Source organism: Anser anser, assembly GCF_964211835.1.
Source record: "Anser anser genome assembly, chromosome: 2".
NCBI classification, from domain to species: domain Eukaryota; kingdom Metazoa; phylum Chordata; class Aves; order Anseriformes; family Anatidae; genus Anser; species Anser anser.
The window spans coordinates 141,525,146-141,544,855 of NC_139721.1; the positions used below are offsets into that span (position 1 = coordinate 141,525,146).

General features: G+C 37.9%; 1 protein-coding gene across 1 annotated transcript in view; it reads left to right on the forward strand.

Annotated features, from left to right (window-relative positions):
* The window catches only part of LOC310893461 (macrophage mannose receptor 1-like), a 33,196-nt gene extending 26,300 nt beyond the window's left edge, over nt 1-6,896 (forward strand). The window contains exons 26-30 of the mRNA XM_083822494.1: nt 205-357; nt 1,041-1,157; nt 2,593-2,760; nt 3,414-3,455; nt 3,874-6,896. Coding sequence (XP_083678620.1) covers nt 205-357; nt 1,041-1,157; nt 2,593-2,760; nt 3,414-3,455; nt 3,874-4,118 — 725 coding nt within the window. The 3' untranslated portion in view covers nt 4,119-6,896. The remainder of the gene's footprint in view (nt 1-204; nt 358-1,040; nt 1,158-2,592; nt 2,761-3,413; nt 3,456-3,873) is intronic.
* The last annotated feature ends 12,814 nt before the right edge of the window (nt 6,897-19,710 follow it).

Below are 19,710 nucleotides of genomic sequence, written 5' to 3' on the forward strand. Positions count from 1 at the left end.
GAGAACAGCCCCATCCAGAATACATTACTAGTTTACCATGATTAGTCCTGTTTTTTTTTTGTTTTTTTTTTTTTCATTAGTTGAGCCTATGGGATATTCTTTTTACTGGAATCACTGTCAAAATGATAGGGCTGATGTGTGGTGCAGCAGTACATGTTACTCTTATCTTTTAAAGCCCTACAAAAATCTGTCTCTCCTTAACAGAGTTAATCCCTAGTGAACCACCACAGCTTCCTGGAAAGTGTCCTGAACCGAAGCGTGGTAGATCTTGGATTCCCTTCCGTGGCCATTGCTACTATGTTCACACCACTTCCGAAGAAAGCTGGCCTGATGCTTCCATGATGTGTATTCAGATGGGTAAGTGCCTTTTTTTATTAGTAGATTTTAAAGGTTGTTTGTGCCCAGAATAATGTGACAGGTTGCAGTCTAAATTTCATTTTTGGCTTATTTTTCCATCTTTCCACTAGTTCTAGTAAAAATTTAAGAATCTCAGAGACCAATGTGGGTAGGTTTTAATCCTTTTTCGATTGACCATTAGCAGGGTAGGTGGCTTGAAAGTGTCCGCTTGCCTTTTCACTCCTTCTCTGTTACACCTTATGCCTCCCTGTTCAATCTGTCATCACTTTGATTTTCCTGTTTGCTTTATCTGACCCTTTTGATGTCTGTTCTGCATTTTGTCTTTTCTTCCTCATCTGAAGTTCCTACCTTGTTTGTAGAGGGTCTGTATTCTTGCTCTCAATTTGTTGCAGTCCCTATCAGGTTGAAGACAGGTCATAAAAAGTAGAAATATGTAAACATGTCCTGAACCTTGGGAAGGACTTCTATTTTTATTTTTTATTTTTTTAAAATCCAGAACCAAGAGATAAAGTGTAGATTTATGTGTGTGTATATCAATTATAAGCTAAAGCTAATTTACTCTCAAGCTTCTCTACTATATGAAAAATCTTATCATGAATCATATCATGATTGTTTACTGAGGTAAATAATTTATAGTGGAAAATATTGCTGAAATTATATGTAATATTTAATTTATATTTTAGGTGCTTCTCTGGTTTCCATAGAAGATCCAGCTGAACTGAACTTCCTTTTACTTTACTTGTCTCCACTTGCAAGTGACTTCAGAAGGTTTTGGATAGGATTATTCAAAAATATTGATGGTAATTATTTCAAAATGCATAGTGAGATGAAAATAAATACTAAATAAACAGAGAGAATGCTAAATAACACTAACATTAAATACTAATATGTTAAATATTAAATGATTAAACCAAGAAATCAACTGTTAAGTGTTTAATAGCTTTTCAGCTAAAATACTTACAATATATGCCAGCTAAAGGCCTATATTTTTTGCATCTTTATGGTAGTTGGAGTATAGTTCAGTCTGTAAAAGATTCTAGCTTAGCACTGTTTACTAACTAAACTGCTTACTAACTGCTTACTTACTAAAATTGCTTGACAGTTAGCCAGAGTTAGTCTTAAAAAAAAAAAAAAAAGACTAAAAATTGAGAGCTGAGGCAGCATTTAACTGAAATTTATTTCTAAACAAAACAGAGAATAGCAGCTCACAAGCTGCCTAGCAATATTTCTTAATCTAATTTTTAAAATATTTTTCTTCATAAATTTTTGGTGGAACTTTTTGCTTTCATCCAAAAATATTTCAGCTATTTATTTGGAAATATATTTCAAAATTTCTCATTTATAAAGTTGGTAAAAACAAATTTAATAATGTTTTCTGTTTAATTATAATTCTGAAGCCTGCTTTTCATGGCGGCTTTGAAAGTAGAGCTCCAGAGCAAGAGGGCTGCTGAGGCCTCAGTCTGTCCAAGTCTCTGTCTCTCCCCATCAGCAATGGCAGGCACCTTGTAGCACGGTTGGCCAGGCTGATCTATTCTCACTGAAAACTAACAGTAAAAAATAAGTGATTTTATTTCCTGACCTGGCCCACTACCTTGCCACATTGCTACATGCCAGTGAAAGCAGAGGCAAAGGAAAGTGCAGCTGCTGATTGGGGGACGGAGGTGGTGGCACTCAGGTGGCAGTGAGTTGATAGGATATCCTGCCATGAAAGCACAACCTGAGGGAGCAGAGATGACACTTATTTCTACCTGATGGCCCTCAGCAGGAGATGAGCAAAAAGTTATTATTAAACAGATCTGATTCAGACTGCAAAGGCAATTGATTATTCAGTGATCTTGGATCCACAAGTAAAGAAAATTTTCTGAGTGATCTGGATACTTAAACTGCAGAGCATGGCTCATGGGGGCACTCTGCTTTTCTGAAAAAAACAAAAAGCAGGTGGGTTCTGGGCACAGACTTCAGCTGAAAGTCCTCAGGCAGCCTGGGCATTTCTTGCTTTCTTTGTTAACAACCATAGCCCTGGAGGGTAATGGAGTTAATTTTGTGTACAGCATATGAGCATTACATTTCGTGCATTCCCATCTGAACATTTCTGGCTGTTAAAAGAGTGAAAACTGAATCCTCTGTGATGATAAATTAATCAATAATAAATTCCATATGCAAAGTCATTGGGCCTGGTAGACTAGAAATGATTCCCTACTTCATTCGCTTAAAATTTAATACTCTTAATTTTAGGGGAATGGTTATGGGCAGACAGAAGTGTGGTAGAATACGTCAACTGGGAGAAAGGAGAGCCTACAGTAATTTTTGATGAACACTGTGTTGACATGGATGTCTCAAGTGGAGCCTGGAGGAACTATTACTGCTCTGTTGACCAGAATTTTATTTGCAAAATCCCCAAAAGTAAGTTCTGAGTTCTGTTTACTGCGTTATTTTAGAAGTAGCAATTAACATATACCTGGTCAAACTAATCATACACTGGGTACTTTTTATGTGTTGATGTTGATGCATGTGCATCTGTATCAAAGCCAAGAGTAACTTTTGTTAAGGACAGAAAAATAATGTTGGGGATTTTTTTTTTGTGGATCTCCACATGTTGTCAATGGAGTAATTCACAAGCTTTGTAGGACCCAGACAGACAGACCTACATGGAGTTGACTGAATCACAAGCAAGGGAGGGAGGAAAACAAAAATACAGCTTAAATGCTTTCATGGGTAAAAATGCTTTTCAAGTATAAAACATTGAATTTCTCTGTGTGAAGGATGGGTACCATGGAGGTGTGAAAACTTTGAACATTGTCTCCCCTACCAGTAAAATTGCTCAAAGCAATTAACAGTGAGACAACAGTTTGGGGTTTTTATAACAAACACTTTAAATAAGAATACTTGATTAAATCATTGTGAATTCTCAGGGGAAATGCTTTCATATATTTTTCATTTGTATTATGTAGAATCTAATAGGAACACAAAATAACAATTATGTATACACTGTGTATTTAGTCTTTGAATGGTTGTTTGCAAATTATGTATAATATATCCATATTTTAATTTTAAAGTTATTGAAGTTGAACCAACCCATGATTCATCCATCAATAAAGGTAGGTTGGTTTCTTATAAGCATGTTAAAAAGAAATTTCAGTACATTTATATGCATTCGTTATTTACAAGTAAAATTACCTCTAGATGAATTCCATTTAAATACCCATCTAACTATCACTGATGATTTTATTTTAAACTTGTTGAAAAGAAGAACTTTTCTTTCGAATTGGGTGGCTTATTGATATTTTTGTTATTTTCTGAATAAAGTGGGGTACAATATAATGCTACTTTTAAAAGGAATGTAGGACAGATTGAGCACAATTTTGCTCTGCCCATTGAGACTGGGTGTTGATTTTAAGTGTGGTTATGATTGTTCCATACTTTTATAGTTCACCCAGCTGGTTTACTTAGGAAAATGTTGTACACAATAGCAGTCTCTGTTCATTTGTAGTAACTGTTCTGTTTTGTTTTTCATAGCATCAAAAAGAGAAGCTGCTGCTTCATCCTCACATAGTTTAAGTGTGATGATTGTTATACTGATCTTCCTACTGCTAGCAGGAACTGGCCTTACAGTCTATTTTTTCTATAAGAAAAGACATGAACAGAAAACAATTACAGCCAGTTTTGACAATACTATATACTGTGGTGATACTGACCCTGGAACTCATGAATCAAGGTGTCTTGTGACCAATATTGAAGAAAATGAACAGGCAACAGTTTAATAATCAGGAAAAACTTGGAAATGAATTACTGGTTCATACTAAGGACTGATTTGGAAATGAATTAAAGCACTGGAATATCGGAATTCTTAAGTTAAAGTGATTTTCTTCTATGGAAACTCTAGTTCATTTTGCACAGGTTGCTTCTTGCCTTATGTACTAGCAGGAATAAGCAATCTTGCAACACTCAGGATTTACTCACGGACAGTATTACCTGGCAGGACTGTAGGACATGCTTATGACCCTGGAGCTACACTGTGTAAAGGAACACTCGGGCTGTTCCAGTCTCTGTACAGGTCCTGCATCACCTTTGGGCATGAAGAGAACCATACTCATCACAGGCAATTGTGAGAATAAATGTCTTAACATTCTCCAAAAAGTACATCCAGATCTGTAGGAATCCTGAAAATGCCACTACTGATCTCCACTGACAGATCACAGACTGGCAGAATTGCATGGATCGGATGGGACGTCTCAGCTCACTTCGTGCACATCCCTGCTTGAAGCAGGACCAGCTCCCTGCCCCAGATATGCAGTCAGCTCCCATGCTTATCCACACTCTTGGTGAAGATTGCTTTCCTTATACCACATTTGAATTTCCCTTGCCTTCCCACTTTTGCACAGCAAAACACCGCACACCTCTGAGAAAATTTTGGCTGCATCTTTTCTCTAACCCCCTTATAACTCGTTGAATACAAGACTCAGGTCTCCCCTTAACTTATTCTCTCTGCTCTTTCAGATTCTTATTGTTACCACATACCCATATATCAAGTCCCCTACTCCTTTCAGTGGCCCGTGGCTAGACCCTTCATTTTTCCACCATCCAGTTCCAGCACTTACTGCTTCATGGAGTTATACCCCCACAGGTGCAGGGTAGACTTGAAATAATTGACAATATATTACCCTTTAGACCTGCTGGGCCAAGCAGTTTTTCACCCACTTTGCGGTCGACCTACTATATTAAGAGAGAGGATTTTGGTAGTCCTGCTAAGATAAAGGTAAATGACATCCACTACTTACTCCCTTCTCTGGGGACTGCAAGACAATCATTTTGTCATAGGAATTAATTGGTTTGGCCAGGCATAAATTGCCCTTTTTAAGTGAGTTCTGGCTGTTTCCATTCCCCCTTTTTTGTCTGTTTTATTCCTGGAAATGGCTTCCAAGAGAATTGTTCCATAATTTTCCCAAGGACTGAGGAGAGGCTGACTGCACTATAGCTCCCAAATCCTTCATCATTCCTGTTTTGAAGGTGTGACATCTGACTTTTCCAGTCACTGGTGCCTCCTGCAGTCACCGTGACTTGTCAGAGGTGACAGAGTGCAGATTCCCAGTGACCACGGCCAACTCCCTCAGTATCCTCAGATACATTCCCTCAGGTCCCGTGGACGTCTATAGGTACAGCTAACCTTATCTCTGACTCAATCCTTCTGCACCATGGGTTGTACTGTTCTTCCCTAACATCTGCTGCTAACTACGGAGACCTGGGAAGTGTGAGAAATGGTTGATAGCATTGAATACCTCAGCCCTATGTCTTGTAGGTCTCCTGACCTCTTCAGCTGTGGGCCCGCATCTTCCTTTTGCAGCTGAGGTACCCACAGAAATCCTTTGTTACCCTTCGTATTCCTGGCTAGTCTGAACCCCAGCTGAACTTTGGCTTTCCACATTCTGTCCCAGTGTGCCCAGGACATGTCCCTCTTTGCATGCTGGGTAGCTTGTTGTCTTTTTCACTTTCCATACACTTTGACCTTTTTGAGTTTCAAATCAATCAGAAATTCGCCATGGGGCCAGGCCCTGCCTACTTTGTGTCTTGCATACTGGGAGAAACCATTCTTGAGCTTTAAGGAGGTTGTCCTTGAAGATGGAAAAGCTATCCTCGGCTCCTTGCCCTTTCAATAACTTCATTCAGACTTGATTTTTCTTTGGGTCGGTGTTGTATAAATTCAGGTCAGAAAGCTCCAAAATGCAGATAGCATGCATTCTCATACTGGGATATTTAATTCTACAACACATACTTGTAATATAGGAGTGATACGATACTTCAGAGTATCTCATCAGAAAAGTATTATTAAATCTTATTCTGTTGGACTTTTGTAAAATTTCAGTCTTATCTGTATAAACACATTTTCCTCTTTATATGACTTATATAAGCATTGAAAGATCAGCTATCATAAGAGGTATGAGTGTATTGTGAATAGGAATATGTTCTTTAAATAACAGAATAGGCATTTCAAGGGAAAGGGGGAGAATGGGCAGGATACTTAATACACCGCTGACAAAATTGTGTACAATTTATTCTTGAAATCTCCAGTACCAGTGAAGATTTTGTACCTTTTTAGACTTTTTTTTTTTCAAAGTCTAATGAAGCTTGTTATTAGAAAGGCTTTTGTAATTTCTAACCGAATTTTTCTGGTCAATGTCTGTTTCAGTCCTGTAAATTTCATTCCAGACTGCCATCAGGACTGAGCTGATAGCACTGCATTTTATACGAGTGTATCCTCTGTGTTCAGAAAGCTTGAAAATAAACACTTGGTTCCTATATGTAAAAATATTTTAAACATTTTCACTGTACTTTATGCCAAACGTAAACAGTCAAATGACTCAAAGATCATAGTCTCAAGAATATCTTTATTTAATTTGACATTTTAAAATATTTTAATCTTTTGACAATTTTTAATCATGTTTAAATTAAAATATTTTACTTGTATATGAAATACATGTAAATAAGTTTTTGTTCTACTTTGATTCACTAAATAGTCATTAAAAAGTTGGTTATAAGTAAAAGTTTGTGTCTTCTTAAATAGAACAGTTTATCATAAAAGTAAAATAACAGAAAGGAAGGATGGGATTCTTAAGGTATTGTATTCAGAATAAGCATCTATTTTTCTTAGTCTACTGTGTCCTTAAATTCTAGTAGTGATTTGTCTTTGTCATCCCATGAAACAACGTCTCACTGTTTCTTTATTCCTGACATTTGAAAGTTTACCTCAATAAAAGATAGTGTAGTTTAACATTGTTCATGTGCTGTACTGAATAGATAGACTGTTGTGAAATTAATTTGTGCCTTCAGGCGAGATTCCAGTGGGCAAGCGGCAGATTTTGCATGTTTGGACTGCTCCATAAGCATAAAGTTGCCCTGATGTCACCATAAATGGACACAGGAAAAGTTTGGTTTCATTTTCTCTCTTCTCTGCTGTGTCATTATCTGACATATCCAGCCTTCTTCCTTCTCTGACGTTCTGTGGGGGACAACTTTCAATATGATATTTGATAAATAATGGCATTTAAAATGTTTTAAGAATATGCTTAGCAGTTCTGGTTCCTCTGAGAAAATATTTACTCACATTTCAGTAGAATGAACACAATGTGAGCATTATACTGTCTTTTTTATCCAGACTGCTCGCTCGAGCAGCTAGATGAAATTAATTTCACCTCCTTTCAGAACTTGTTGACATAGCTCTCCTTTGTAGTCAATGCTCAGGAACATACTTGTAGGGCTATCTGTTCCATGGTCCACCAGAAGTGGCTAATGATGGGACAGAGCTTCCAGAGGTGGGAGGAAGTAATGTTCAGTAATGGGAAAAAGAGGAGTTCATGCAGTGAGAAATGTAGACCTGGGTTGATAAGAGGATGGATCTGACCAGCTGGGAGAGCCAGGCAAGGCTGGCCAGTCCCAATGGCTTGGAAAGGCAGGGATGTTGGAAATGCTGGAGTGCAGAGAGTTCAAGGGTTGGTTTGTTACTGCAGTGGAGGAGGAAGACTCCTGGTTATGGAGAAGCAACAGGGGGAATGAGCATGCTTTAAGTGGGAGCTGCCCAAGAGATATTTGTGTTTGCTTCCAGTTTGCCACAACTGGGGATCAGGGGGAAGGGAGGCTCCCTCCACACCTTGCACTGGATCCTGATGTCTTCAGAGGGCAGAGCCATCTAGAATGATGAAGAGATTGCTTCTTCATTGAGAGCAGCGAGTGTGCACAGGGTGGGAGAAGCTCTTTGGAGCATTGTAATGGAGTAAACAATGGGAGGGAATCTTTGGTGCAAGTAGAAACCAGGGCTTCTGTGAGAAAAACAGAAAGTAGATTTGTGGGGAAGCCTCTGGAGTGATGTCAAGGAACAGATTTCCACTAGAGAGATATAGAGAAAATGTGTGGGGTCTTTTGCAACCCAAGAAGACAGTGAGTGAAAGTTTACAGGCAAGCACTTTCTCTGCAGAGATACTATGGAAAGGGGAGATATTTGTTTCGATACAACCTGTTGGAGAATAAAAACACGTTTGGTGTCCTGGGACATGCTTGGTCTGAAGAAAAGGTGCTGGTAATTCCACCTACCAGAACTGGCCAGTTTGGGGTTTACCTGCTGGATGGGTAAAAAGCAAGATGAACAGGGAGGAGAAAAGGTATGAGTGTATGAGTTCTGTGGTCAATGGAGGCAATGGGGGGGATGAATCAGCCATGAAGAGGCAGGTGGAAAAATGATGAGGATTGATTACACATCTCCTGTCACCCCAAAGATTTCTCCTGTACCCCATATTGCAAGAAAATTGCTTTTTATTATCAGGCAGTGGGAACAGCAGCCTTTTCTCCTGGTGATGGTGCTTCTGATTTCAGAGCTACAGTGTGGGATGGTGACGGTAGGAAGGCTCCTGTCAGAAAGCAAGTTAAAGGCACGGTTTTCTGTGTACTCTGACATAATGATAGAGTCAAAACCAAGCAACATTTAGGATGTATTTAGAATGAAATCTGTTTACAACAAAATTTTAACAGGAAATGGGAAAACAGAAATGTGCACTCTCCACGCATTGCAAAAATAACAAATGTCTGGGAAAGGGACTGCCTGGCTTCTTAACTGATTATTTCCCAAAGCAGATACATTTAAAGTACACAACATTGAAGTTGTTCATTCTTAGTTGGATTAAAACTAAAACAGAATTGATTGTGCCACTAAAAGCTGTCCTCATTACAATTACTTTACTGAAGGTTTGAAATTTAATTACAAAAAAAAAAAAACTAACTAACAAACAAAAACTTGGCATAGTGGTGCTAAATAGGGAAGGGATTTTAAATAAATGGGGAAGCTAGAAATATGTTAAAAAGTAAGGAAATCCTTAGATTTTGCTTGAAAGCTATTTGTATTCAGTTAAAGAATCACGGAAGAAAAGCATATTCTATGAATTGTCTTCGTTTAATTATTTTCCATTGATTCTTATGCACTTTCATAAATTGACTGAAATTACGCTGAATACAAGGATCATTTCAGTTCCAAAAGTTTAATATTTTATCCCAATCCTTCTAATGATTCAGATGCTTTTTCTTTTGTTTCTTTCTTTCTTTTTTTTTTTTTCTACCACAAACAATGAAACTGGACTGTTTGCACACTTAGTATATCAACATAGATAAAATTACTACAGAAAAGCCATCCTTGGTGTGGAATTTCCATCCCTGGGAATTCTCAGAACTCAGCTGGAAAAGGCCCTGAGCAGTATCTGAAAGGAGATATAGCTTTGAGGCCCTGCTCTGATCAATAGGTTCAACCAAATGACCCCCAGAGGTCCTTTCCACTGTAAAATCCTCTACAGTTCTGCAGTTGGTAGCTTTATACAGGATTATACATTTAGAACCCAGTTCTACACATGGTGTGTGTGGTGCAGATCTCCATTCCTTTGGAGGGGAATCACCCTGGAACTTATCCATCTTGGATTTATTGAATGTGTTTCAGGAGTAGGCAAGAGCTTCTTGAAATGGCGTACAGACTAGCAGTTGTAGAGTGTCCTGAAGTGGTGAAGAATAGCAGTAGGGGTTGGTTGAAAGTATGCATATGACCTGTCTTCTGTGAGATATTTTCTCCAACCCTAGCAACACACATACATGTAGAGCCCTATCAGCTCTACACAACAGTATTGACAAGGCTGTCTACTTGAATTAAGCCAGTAATTTTGTCTTTTATCACAATTTAAGAACAGCTCTACAAGGTCAGATGAAAGCTATGCTTAAACCAGCATCCTGGTAGTGCCCAAAAGCTTAATGAAGAGCCCAGGAGTTGGCAAATATTCAGTGGTTGTTCTCTTGGCCTCAACGTTTGTAGCTTGGGGATTTCATTGATTAGAAGAGGTGTTTTGCATTCATCTGTTTACAGAAATGAGCATACAACTAAGCTGGGTTTGAATTTTACAGAACTCTAGTGACTCCACTGTAAATCCTCAAATAGACAATTTTTAATGTGCAATAAGTGTGACGTGATTTACTGTGATTTGCATGGAACAGGAAAAAAAAAATCCACATAGAGACTTAACAACAGGCTAGAAATACACTCAGTGCATTCTGATACAAAATTTTGCTATATAAATAAGCTAGCAGAGAAAAAAAATACAGTATTGCAATACTTCTTTAAAATAGAAAAGCATTTAGTATTTCTTCAACATGCTTACTTCTTTTTCCTTCCTTTGGAATATTTTTGGATATTCTGAAACTTCACATGTATCATAACAATTTCTGACAGCAGTCCTTTATGTTTTCCTTACAATTCCAGAATTTCCATTTCTATTCTAATAACACCTGCCTATTAAATGCCCAACAGGATGAACAGCTTAGCGCAGTGTAGCATAGTTTACAGAGTGGCAAAATATTAAAAGATTTTCTAATGGTCATAGGAGGGTAGAGATCTGACACCCCTGAAGGTGCCTATTGTTTTCTCCCTCACATTTAAAGACATTCCATAATCTTGCTCAATTCCCGGTCTCATGCCAACATAGCTTGACTCACAGTTTCTCAATTGACAACTTTAAAAAGAAAGCATCTTTCAAGAAAATATACCTCTCTTTTTGTAAGTATTCCAATGGCAGACTATTCTGGTTAATTCAGAGTGTATTTTGAGTTTAAAGAAATATAACCCCGAGTCACACCTTTTCATGTACAGTGGTAGTTATACATATGCATTATCCTTTATTGCTGCTTTAATCAAAGGAAAATTTCTCTGATCAGTCTTTCCTTGCACAATAATCTTCAGTTTTGTATTTCATTTCAAAAGCCAGATACTATGTATTCTTTATGAAGTTCATTCTGCATTTTAATTTATGGATGTTTTCTGCATTGCTCTCTGCCCCAGTGTTTGGGCTTCATCGGGAACTGTAAGTGCCAAGAAAATGAAGAACTGCATCTCTTCTACATATTAGTGAAAAGAGTACTTATAGAATTTTGTATTTAAAAATACCTGAAATGAAACAACTGCTTTCATGCCAGTTTGAGCAATAAATGCAGCTACTGATGAAGAATGCCAGAGCTTTGTAATTATATCTACAATAGCCAGTCTATTTCATAGTTTGTCTCTACATAACATGAACTAAAGATCTGGTATAGGAAAAACCCTGTGCAGCTCAGTGAATATTAAAAGTGATCAGAAATAGTAGTGGGGTAAAGCAATTATTTAACCCATGCTTTAAAATCTTATGATTTTTCCTGTGTTTCTAGGAAAGGTCTGTCCATTCAAGTTCATGGTCTGCTCTTGATTAGGCTCTTGACAGAAAGCGAGTGTCATTCTGCTATACCTCTGAGTTTGCCAATGAGAGCAGGCATGGATGTATGCAGCCCCTTCAGATGCAAGAGCAGTGAAGGCATGGTTCATGTGGCAGCCTTCTTACTGATTAACACAGATTAACCTGGTCACGAGGCATTGGCTTGCAGATGGGAGCAAGGTGGCTCTGGGCCGGCTTAGAAAACTGGCACTGATGTGCAGACCGTGAGTGGCTTCCCCAAGGTGCTGCTGCCCTGAAAAGCTGCAGCATCTTTTATTTACCACTGAGGGGAGTGCTTATCAAGATTGCAGATGTGCAAGACTTGATTCCCCAGTCTGCTGCACAACATCTTGCTCAGAGCAGCTTGGCAGTGAAGCTATGCCCTGGATGGTTCAGGGCACGGCTGAGTGCAGGGCTCATACAGGGTTCCCTTTTGGGGCACCACTGTCAAATCTATAGTTTCTATCAAAGGTTTTAAGCAAGCAATTTTTATGTAGCAAATGAGAGGCCTGGTTATAAAGGAGTATTAATTTCAAAATACATATATCTTTACCTGTTAGAGACCACTGGTACTTTCTTACCTGAATGTTCTGGATTCTCTTTTATGACCATGATTACTATATTAACCAACATGGCAAGCTGAGCTGATGCTCCCATATTTTCAATTCCTATGGGTAATTAAAGGATTTTGATTGATCCTGCAATCTAGATAAATTATCATCATAGCCTGGGGTGGGGAGAAGAGAAAACACACACTCTAGAAGTCACAAGCGATTTTTTCCCCAATTTTTAAATAATTCAGTGGGAATATTTAGTATCTCAGCATTCTGTGGAAGCCTAATGTTCTGGAAATGTGCAACAACTCAAAATATCTCTTCAAAACTATGTATATAAGGCTATTGAAGAGCTGTTTTATTTTATGGTTTTCTAACTATGTAGGAGACTTTCTGACTGATTTAAATATAATTATTACTTCAAAATGACATCTCTAGCATTTTTGGGATCTGAAATATAGTGAGTCATTGCAATAATTAAGTTTGCAGCATTTTTTTAAAACTATATAATTTGCGGTAAATGAAGATTTAAATATCCTGAATAGTGTCTGAAAGTTATGGTGAGTGAGCTGACTTGAGAACTTACACCTAAAGATAGACCTATGTCTTATTAATGATCTGAAAAGACACCAAAATAAGCTTGTATGTATTTATTGACATCTGATAAAATTAACCACAGAAATTCAAGAAAATATTGCTGAAGTTATAACACAGATTGTTACATCTCCTGTCTGTCTAAAATTGAGACTCTTCAAACTTGATCTCATATAGACTTCAAATGAATTAATTATGGGTTGAACATGCACAATACATTTTACCATACTATTTTTGTAGCAAATATACCAGGAAATATTATTGATTTTAAAATAAGATTCCAGTCAAGGAGGCCTGATTTTCAGCTGAGCACATAGAAGTAGCATTAGTTTCAGAAGTCTTTACGATTTTGCAGAACTTTGAAGATATCAGATTCATTCTTTCCCACAGTCAAATATGATCTTTGCACTTATCTAAAGCATTCAGAAGAAGCATAAAGCCGTTGATACATCTTAATGAGATCAGTAAGTAGTTCTTCTTGCTCTCAAGAAGTGACAAAGCCCTGGCAGACTTCAGTCATACACAGTCATCTAAATGAAATTGCTTCTGAGAGATCAATTAGAGAATATTTTTGTCATTAAAAAGAAAGAAAGAAAAAAAAGGAATATCATTCCATTACAAGTAAATAAAGCTTCTGATGGATGAAGGAACTTGTATTATGAACAGTCAAAAGCAAAGCGGTTTTCTCCTGGAAGAAGTTGTTCATTTTGCCTGAGCAGTTTTACAGTTTGCATGTTAACCAAAAAAAAAACCCAACAAACTATGTTATTTTACAGGATATTGAGTCTTATCTAAGCATAATTCTGGAATAAATATTATAGTATGAAACCCACACACTACGTGAAGCAGTTACCCACCTATTCTAGCCTGTACACAGGAGTAACATCGCTCAGAGAGAGTCAAATTGTGAAGTTCATCTAGATAACTGCAAGAATAGCAATTATAATCCCTAATACACAGCATCTGTGCAAATCTTTTGTGGTGCTGGAAATGTCAAGCTCTTAGCTGATAACATTGCATTTCACTTCATAGTCTTATAAAATATCGGTATATAAATCTTCCATACACAGACACATTTTGTTCTTGTACTGTGATCTGTCATTTTCATGTCACACTAGCTCTGTTCTCTAACAGTGCGTCACTTCAGGTTTGCAAGCTTCAAAAAAATCTCACTTTAGAGTTTACAATAAACATACTCTCTTTTGTTCTGGACATGACTGAAAGAAAAGTGTGAAAGGATTTTATTCCATATAATGCTATGGTAAGCATTAGGAGATATGATCTAATTTAAAGGTTAAAGATCTTAGAGATGTATATATTCTACCAACAGGAACCTTTTATCATATTCATCATAGAAACAGGGAACTGAAAAATTCCTGTCCTAAGGCAGTGTCAGCTAAAACTAAGCAGCTGCTGACAGATATAGAATCATCTTATAAAGTTTCTGACAATTATAGTGATTTCACGCCTCCCCAAGCAACATATCCAAAGCTTATTTACTAATAATATCAGTGTGCTTTTTAATGTCACCAGCTTCTCGGGGCAGTTGGGCTAGAGTGGTCCAGATGTATGCTAGTAATAAACTTGTTGCTCCAGACGAGGCTGGCAGTGGCTGCATTCAAACTGCCCTGTGGGAACGGTCCCTTGAATGCTGTACATGCCAAACTGGGCCTAAAAAGCCCTTTGGGGGAACACTTGCTGGTGTGGGTGAAGGACACGTGCACCATCCACTCACAGGATAGGCAGCTCAGCAGTAATACCTCTTCATGGGCACTATTTTATTTCAGTTAATAAATTATTACGTTCTCCTTTTGCTATTATCTGAATAGTTATCATTTAGAATAGCACAAAGTCTTTCCATAAACGTGCTGTCAGTACACCTTCCCATTCTACATAATCATAATTACTGCTCCTTCCTTAGAGCTTGACTGTGACTCCTGCCTTTTCCTTTCCAGAAATTCAGGTTACTCCTGAATTCTTTGGTTCCTCTTTTTCCTCATACTGTTTTCTGATATGCTGAAACCTTATCCTTTATAGGGTAGAGTTTACTGAGAATTGCACATGTTTCTGAGTACTCCAGCCAGTTCTTTAAGTGTTAAGACTAATCAAATTAATCTTTTTTATTTATTTTTTATTTTTTTATTAAAAAAAAAGCTATATACAGTTTTGAAAATAATGCATGGAGTTGTTCTGCAGCCCACATATCATGTTTGGTTTTGATCTTTAATCCATACTGTTGTTTTATGCAATGTTGTGCAGATCTTTTGCAGAACTAATCAATGTTCATGGTATAAGAAACCATCTTGCAACTCTTTGCCCATCTTCAAGTGTTTATATGCCTCCTAGTGAAGCAGCTGACAAAATGTTACTGAAGTGAAGAGTACTTTAAATAGTGCATGCATTTTTTTTATGTGAAGAATTATGTTCATGAATGCAGTGACACTGTCTCATGCAAAATAACAAGAAAATGAATTATTCACTGAAGCTTTCCAAAACAGACTTAAGTTTGATAGACTGTGCTGCTGCCAAGAAAAAGGGCAAGATTTCTAAAAACGTGGGCAGGAGTCCAAACCGATTTTGCATGTACATTGGCTTTGGAAATTCAGCTAAGTTAAAAGCACCCCATACATGCAATGTATGTACACAGATACAAATAGCATCTGCAAATGTATTTCTTGATGGATGATGTGCCTACTTAGGTATGTGTTTAGAGATAAGTGTTAGCTGAAGATATTGACTGCAGAGGATGCTGCCTTGGATAGCCCTTTTGTTAGGAACTGGCTGTGGTTCAAATCTAAAGTTTTGGCCAAGGCTCACCAGCTTTCTACAGATATTTCAGGTCAGCTGAGCAATTCTATAATTTTATGTGTCATGACATGAGGCTTTATATTTGTGGAGCTGAAAACATTTTTATAGATGTCAGTTAGACTTTGCAACACCATCATTTTGTGCAGGTGTGGGATTTACAGGATGTGTGGTTTGCCTGGAAGGGAGGAGAGCCTGATAAGTTGCATAAGTGCAGAGCTGGAAACAGAAAGACTAACCTTTCACTTTTCCTGTGTCCAGATAAGTTGAAAATCAGGGCAGCTTTGTGCAGTACAAAATTTTCTTAATCACCGTAGTGATTCTGGTTTGGTCATGGAAATCTGCTTGGAGACTACCAGCTTATTTCACAGCTGTCTGTCAAATGGATGTTTCTATATATAACCAGTGGCTGCAGGTTACTGACCATCTTGTTTGTAAAGACTGAGATGTTTGTGGAAGACCAACAGTGGGTAAAAGAAGTTGAAGCTACACCTCTTCAAAGTTCAATAGTTATGGTGCCCAGTTCACCTTAGCTGAGGACACCCTCCAACTCTCATCTCATGTCCAAGTAGCAAGGAGTAGATGAGAGAGAAAGAGAAAAGGCAAGAGGGAGGCCAGTCTGTGTGCTCATGGTCAGCACTTGTCCTGCAAGTCTGAACCATAAATTGAAAACAGAATCACAGAATCACAGAATCATCTAGGTTGGAAGAGACCTCCAAGATCACCTAGTCCAACCTAACACTAACAAGTCCTCCACTAAACCATATCACTAAGCTCTACATCTAAACATCTTTTAAAGACCTCCAGGGATGGTGACTCAATCACTTCCCTGGGCAGCCTATTCCAATGCGTAACAACCCTTTCAGTAAAGAAGTTCTTCCTAATATCCAACCATGACCATTATCCCTGTAGCTTTTTTCAGGCTCATTAGTGGAGCTCAGATGCCTGGATGCCTAAATATGGATTGCTTTAGGTATGTGTTAGGTGCCTTTCTCCCCAAAACAGACAATTCTGCACAAACAGAGTGACCAAAGGGTGTGTGCCCAGGGCAAGGTCAGCCTAAGTAAGGTGATAGATTAGACAGTCCTGAGAAGTAGGTAAACTGCACTGATGGCTGCGCCTTAGGCAAAACATCTCCTGTTCCCAGACGGTTATGAATTCAAACCCCAAAAAGACATCAAAGAAGAATAAATTGCATTGCAGTGATATCACAATGCTCAGAATATGCATGGAAGAACTGTGATAGATTTAGATGCCCCTTATAACAAAGAAATCTGAAAACCATTTCAGATTAAAGTTGGTCCTTAGAGAAGCTCACAGAGTTCCTTTCACTCTTTATAGGAACTCTTCTGTGTGTAACTGCCCAAGAAAAAAAAAAAAAGGAAAAAAAGGAAAAAACAAACAAACAAACAACAACAAAACAACAAAAACAAACAAACAAAAAAAAAACAACAAAAAACAACTGAGCCCTACAGATCTTTTTACCGTTTCACAGTTAAAAGATTCCTTTGGTAACAGCTCACGTGAATGTCTGCTTTCTTTGTCTCCTTGTCTGCTGTTAATTATGAAATTTCCTTCCTCTTACAGAAAATATGTATGATACAATTGTAGGTGGCAGGTGTGTGAAGAGAGGACTAATGACAGAGTCTTCTTTTCAGGCTGATGAAGAAAGAAGAAACTTCAATTACTACAACTCTCCCACCCCCATATGGACTGACAGATTGGTCAGACCATGAATCAGTGTTGTGGAGCTGGCTGACATCAGGACTTTTTTCAGATGACATATACCCTTGTTACCCATATTTAATATGAAGCTTTGGACCTCATCAATCCACAGCTAGTGGGGGAAGAAAACAGCCTTAAATACATTTTTCTGCCAACCTTCCTGCTTCAATGAGTTTCTCATACATTCAAGTCAAATCCCACACTTAGATATGGTAGAGAATTAACATAAAGAGAAAAGATTTAAAAGGTGTAGGAAATAGAAGTATTATCCCATGGAAAATATTTTGAAACATTTCTTTCTGGAAAGCATTTTTCTTTTTTTTTAATACGGAAGGAAAAAGTGATAAAGCATGGGAAGAAAACAATGCCCATGACAGAGATAATATAAAGAACAGGGATTTTTCCAGTTATTTTTAGAGCTATATACTGATATCCAGGAAATATGACTGGATGCGTTAATTTTTCTTACACGAGCCGTGTATTTAAACAATAGTCCAAAGATGTATGCTGATTATTTCCAATGGTTAGTGAGAAGCTGCTAAAGGGTAGTACAAAAGGTTGATGAGTGTATCTATAAATCAGCAGTCATGGAGCATATGTTAGCCTGTTGTACCTCAGCCAAAATATTGAGGTTCAAATGCTCTTGGGTCATCAGGCTAGGCAGCTGTGATATGACCCTTGGGTGCAAGCCTCCCACGTGGGGTCTTCCATCCCTGGAACATGTTGCCTGCAGCCCCAGTGCTGGGACTGGTTCCCTCAGATATCTGTCAGTATAGTGATGACTTTGACTCTGCAGTTTACTCTCTCATTTTAGCATGCCACTCTAATTTTAACACCCTAAAATTGTGGAAAATAAGAGAAATTTCCATGCAGTCAGCTCCTTCTTCTCTCCATTGAAGGCTTGGGTAGGTCTCACCAACCCTTGTGAGCCCAAGGCCAATACTGCATAAGGGACTTAAAGATTTGGTCTTCACACCAGAGATTTTTGGGCCTCACCCCTACCTCCCACACACTCTGGAGCTAGAGTAACCTTGTTATGAGCTGCTTTGGCACATTAAGGGAAAAAAAAAAGGGCTATATCTCTGTTGGATTTGTGTTTTGAAATGGTTCTGTATAGAAGCTGGCAGATTCAGTCCTATTCCTGGGGTGAAGGTGGCCCTGCCCAGCTGGTCACGAGATGCGGTGAAGCCATTGCAGGCCTTGGCAGATGGACTCAGGCTGTCGGTGAAGCCCAGCCCCAAATCTTCTCTGTTATCTTACTCACAATGCAAAGGATGGTTGAGTTTGTTTTTCACCATGTTTGCTTGCTTTTGTAATTGATCCTGTGTCCCTTTAGTTATATGATTGGTCTGAGGAGCTACAGAACCAACTTCTTCCCCCAAACTAGGGTAGCATTAGTGCCCAATAGGCCTGGTAAAGCAGCTGAGAGGCCACCAAAGTGGAGGGGGCACCCATGACAGCTTCTCAGTGGCAGTCACACATCTGTTGTCATGGTCTGTGTTCTGTGACTGCCTAGACTTAGTGAACTGCATGTCGAAACCCTGGGACTTACCAGTGCCACAAACAGAAGCGAGACAGAGCAGAAGAGATTAATGGTGTGTTTTTTCATACATATCTGAAAGGGGTGACAAGACCTTTTCCAATGAGAAATTATTGATTGACATTAACAGGAAAGTTAAGGGTTACTTCAGTTTGTCTGCAATACCGTGTCACCATTATTTTTCTTTTATAAGGATGAGTGAGAATATCTGAACGTTGAACTGTAACCTAGAAAATATTTCTTAATTTCTGGAGATAGAAAGGCAAACTGCCCTTGGAGAAAGAGAAACAAGTGAGTTTGTCTGACTTCTGCATACTACTTGCCTACTTTGTTTTTAAAAGGTCTCTCACTAAATAATCTGTCCAAGTAATATATTATTAATTAAAAAGAAGTTTCTCTTTCTTTCTTTCTCCTTCTTTCTTTCTTTCCTTTCTTTCTTTCTTTCTTTCTTCTTTCTTTCTTTCTTTCTTTCTTTCTTTCTTTCTTTCTTTCTCCTTTCTTTCTTTCTCTTTCTTTCTCTTTCTTTCTTTCTTTATTTTTTCTTTCTTTCTTTCTTTCTTGCTTTTCTTTCTTTTCTTTTCTTTTTCTTCTTTCTTTCTTGCTTTTCTTTCTTTTCTTTCTTTCTTTCTTTCTTTCTTTCTTTCTTCTTTCTTTCTTTCTTTCTTTTCTTTCTTTCTTTTTTTTCTCTTTTTCTTTTCTTTTCTTTTCTTTTCTTTTCTTTTCTTTTCTTTTCTTTCTTTTCTTTTCTTTTCTTTTCTTTTCTTTTCTTTTCTTTTCTTTTCTTTTCTTTTCTTTTCTTTTCTTTTCTTTTCTTTTCTTTTCTTTTCTTTCCTTTCCTTTCCTTTCCTTTCCTTTCCTTTCCTTTCCTTTCCTT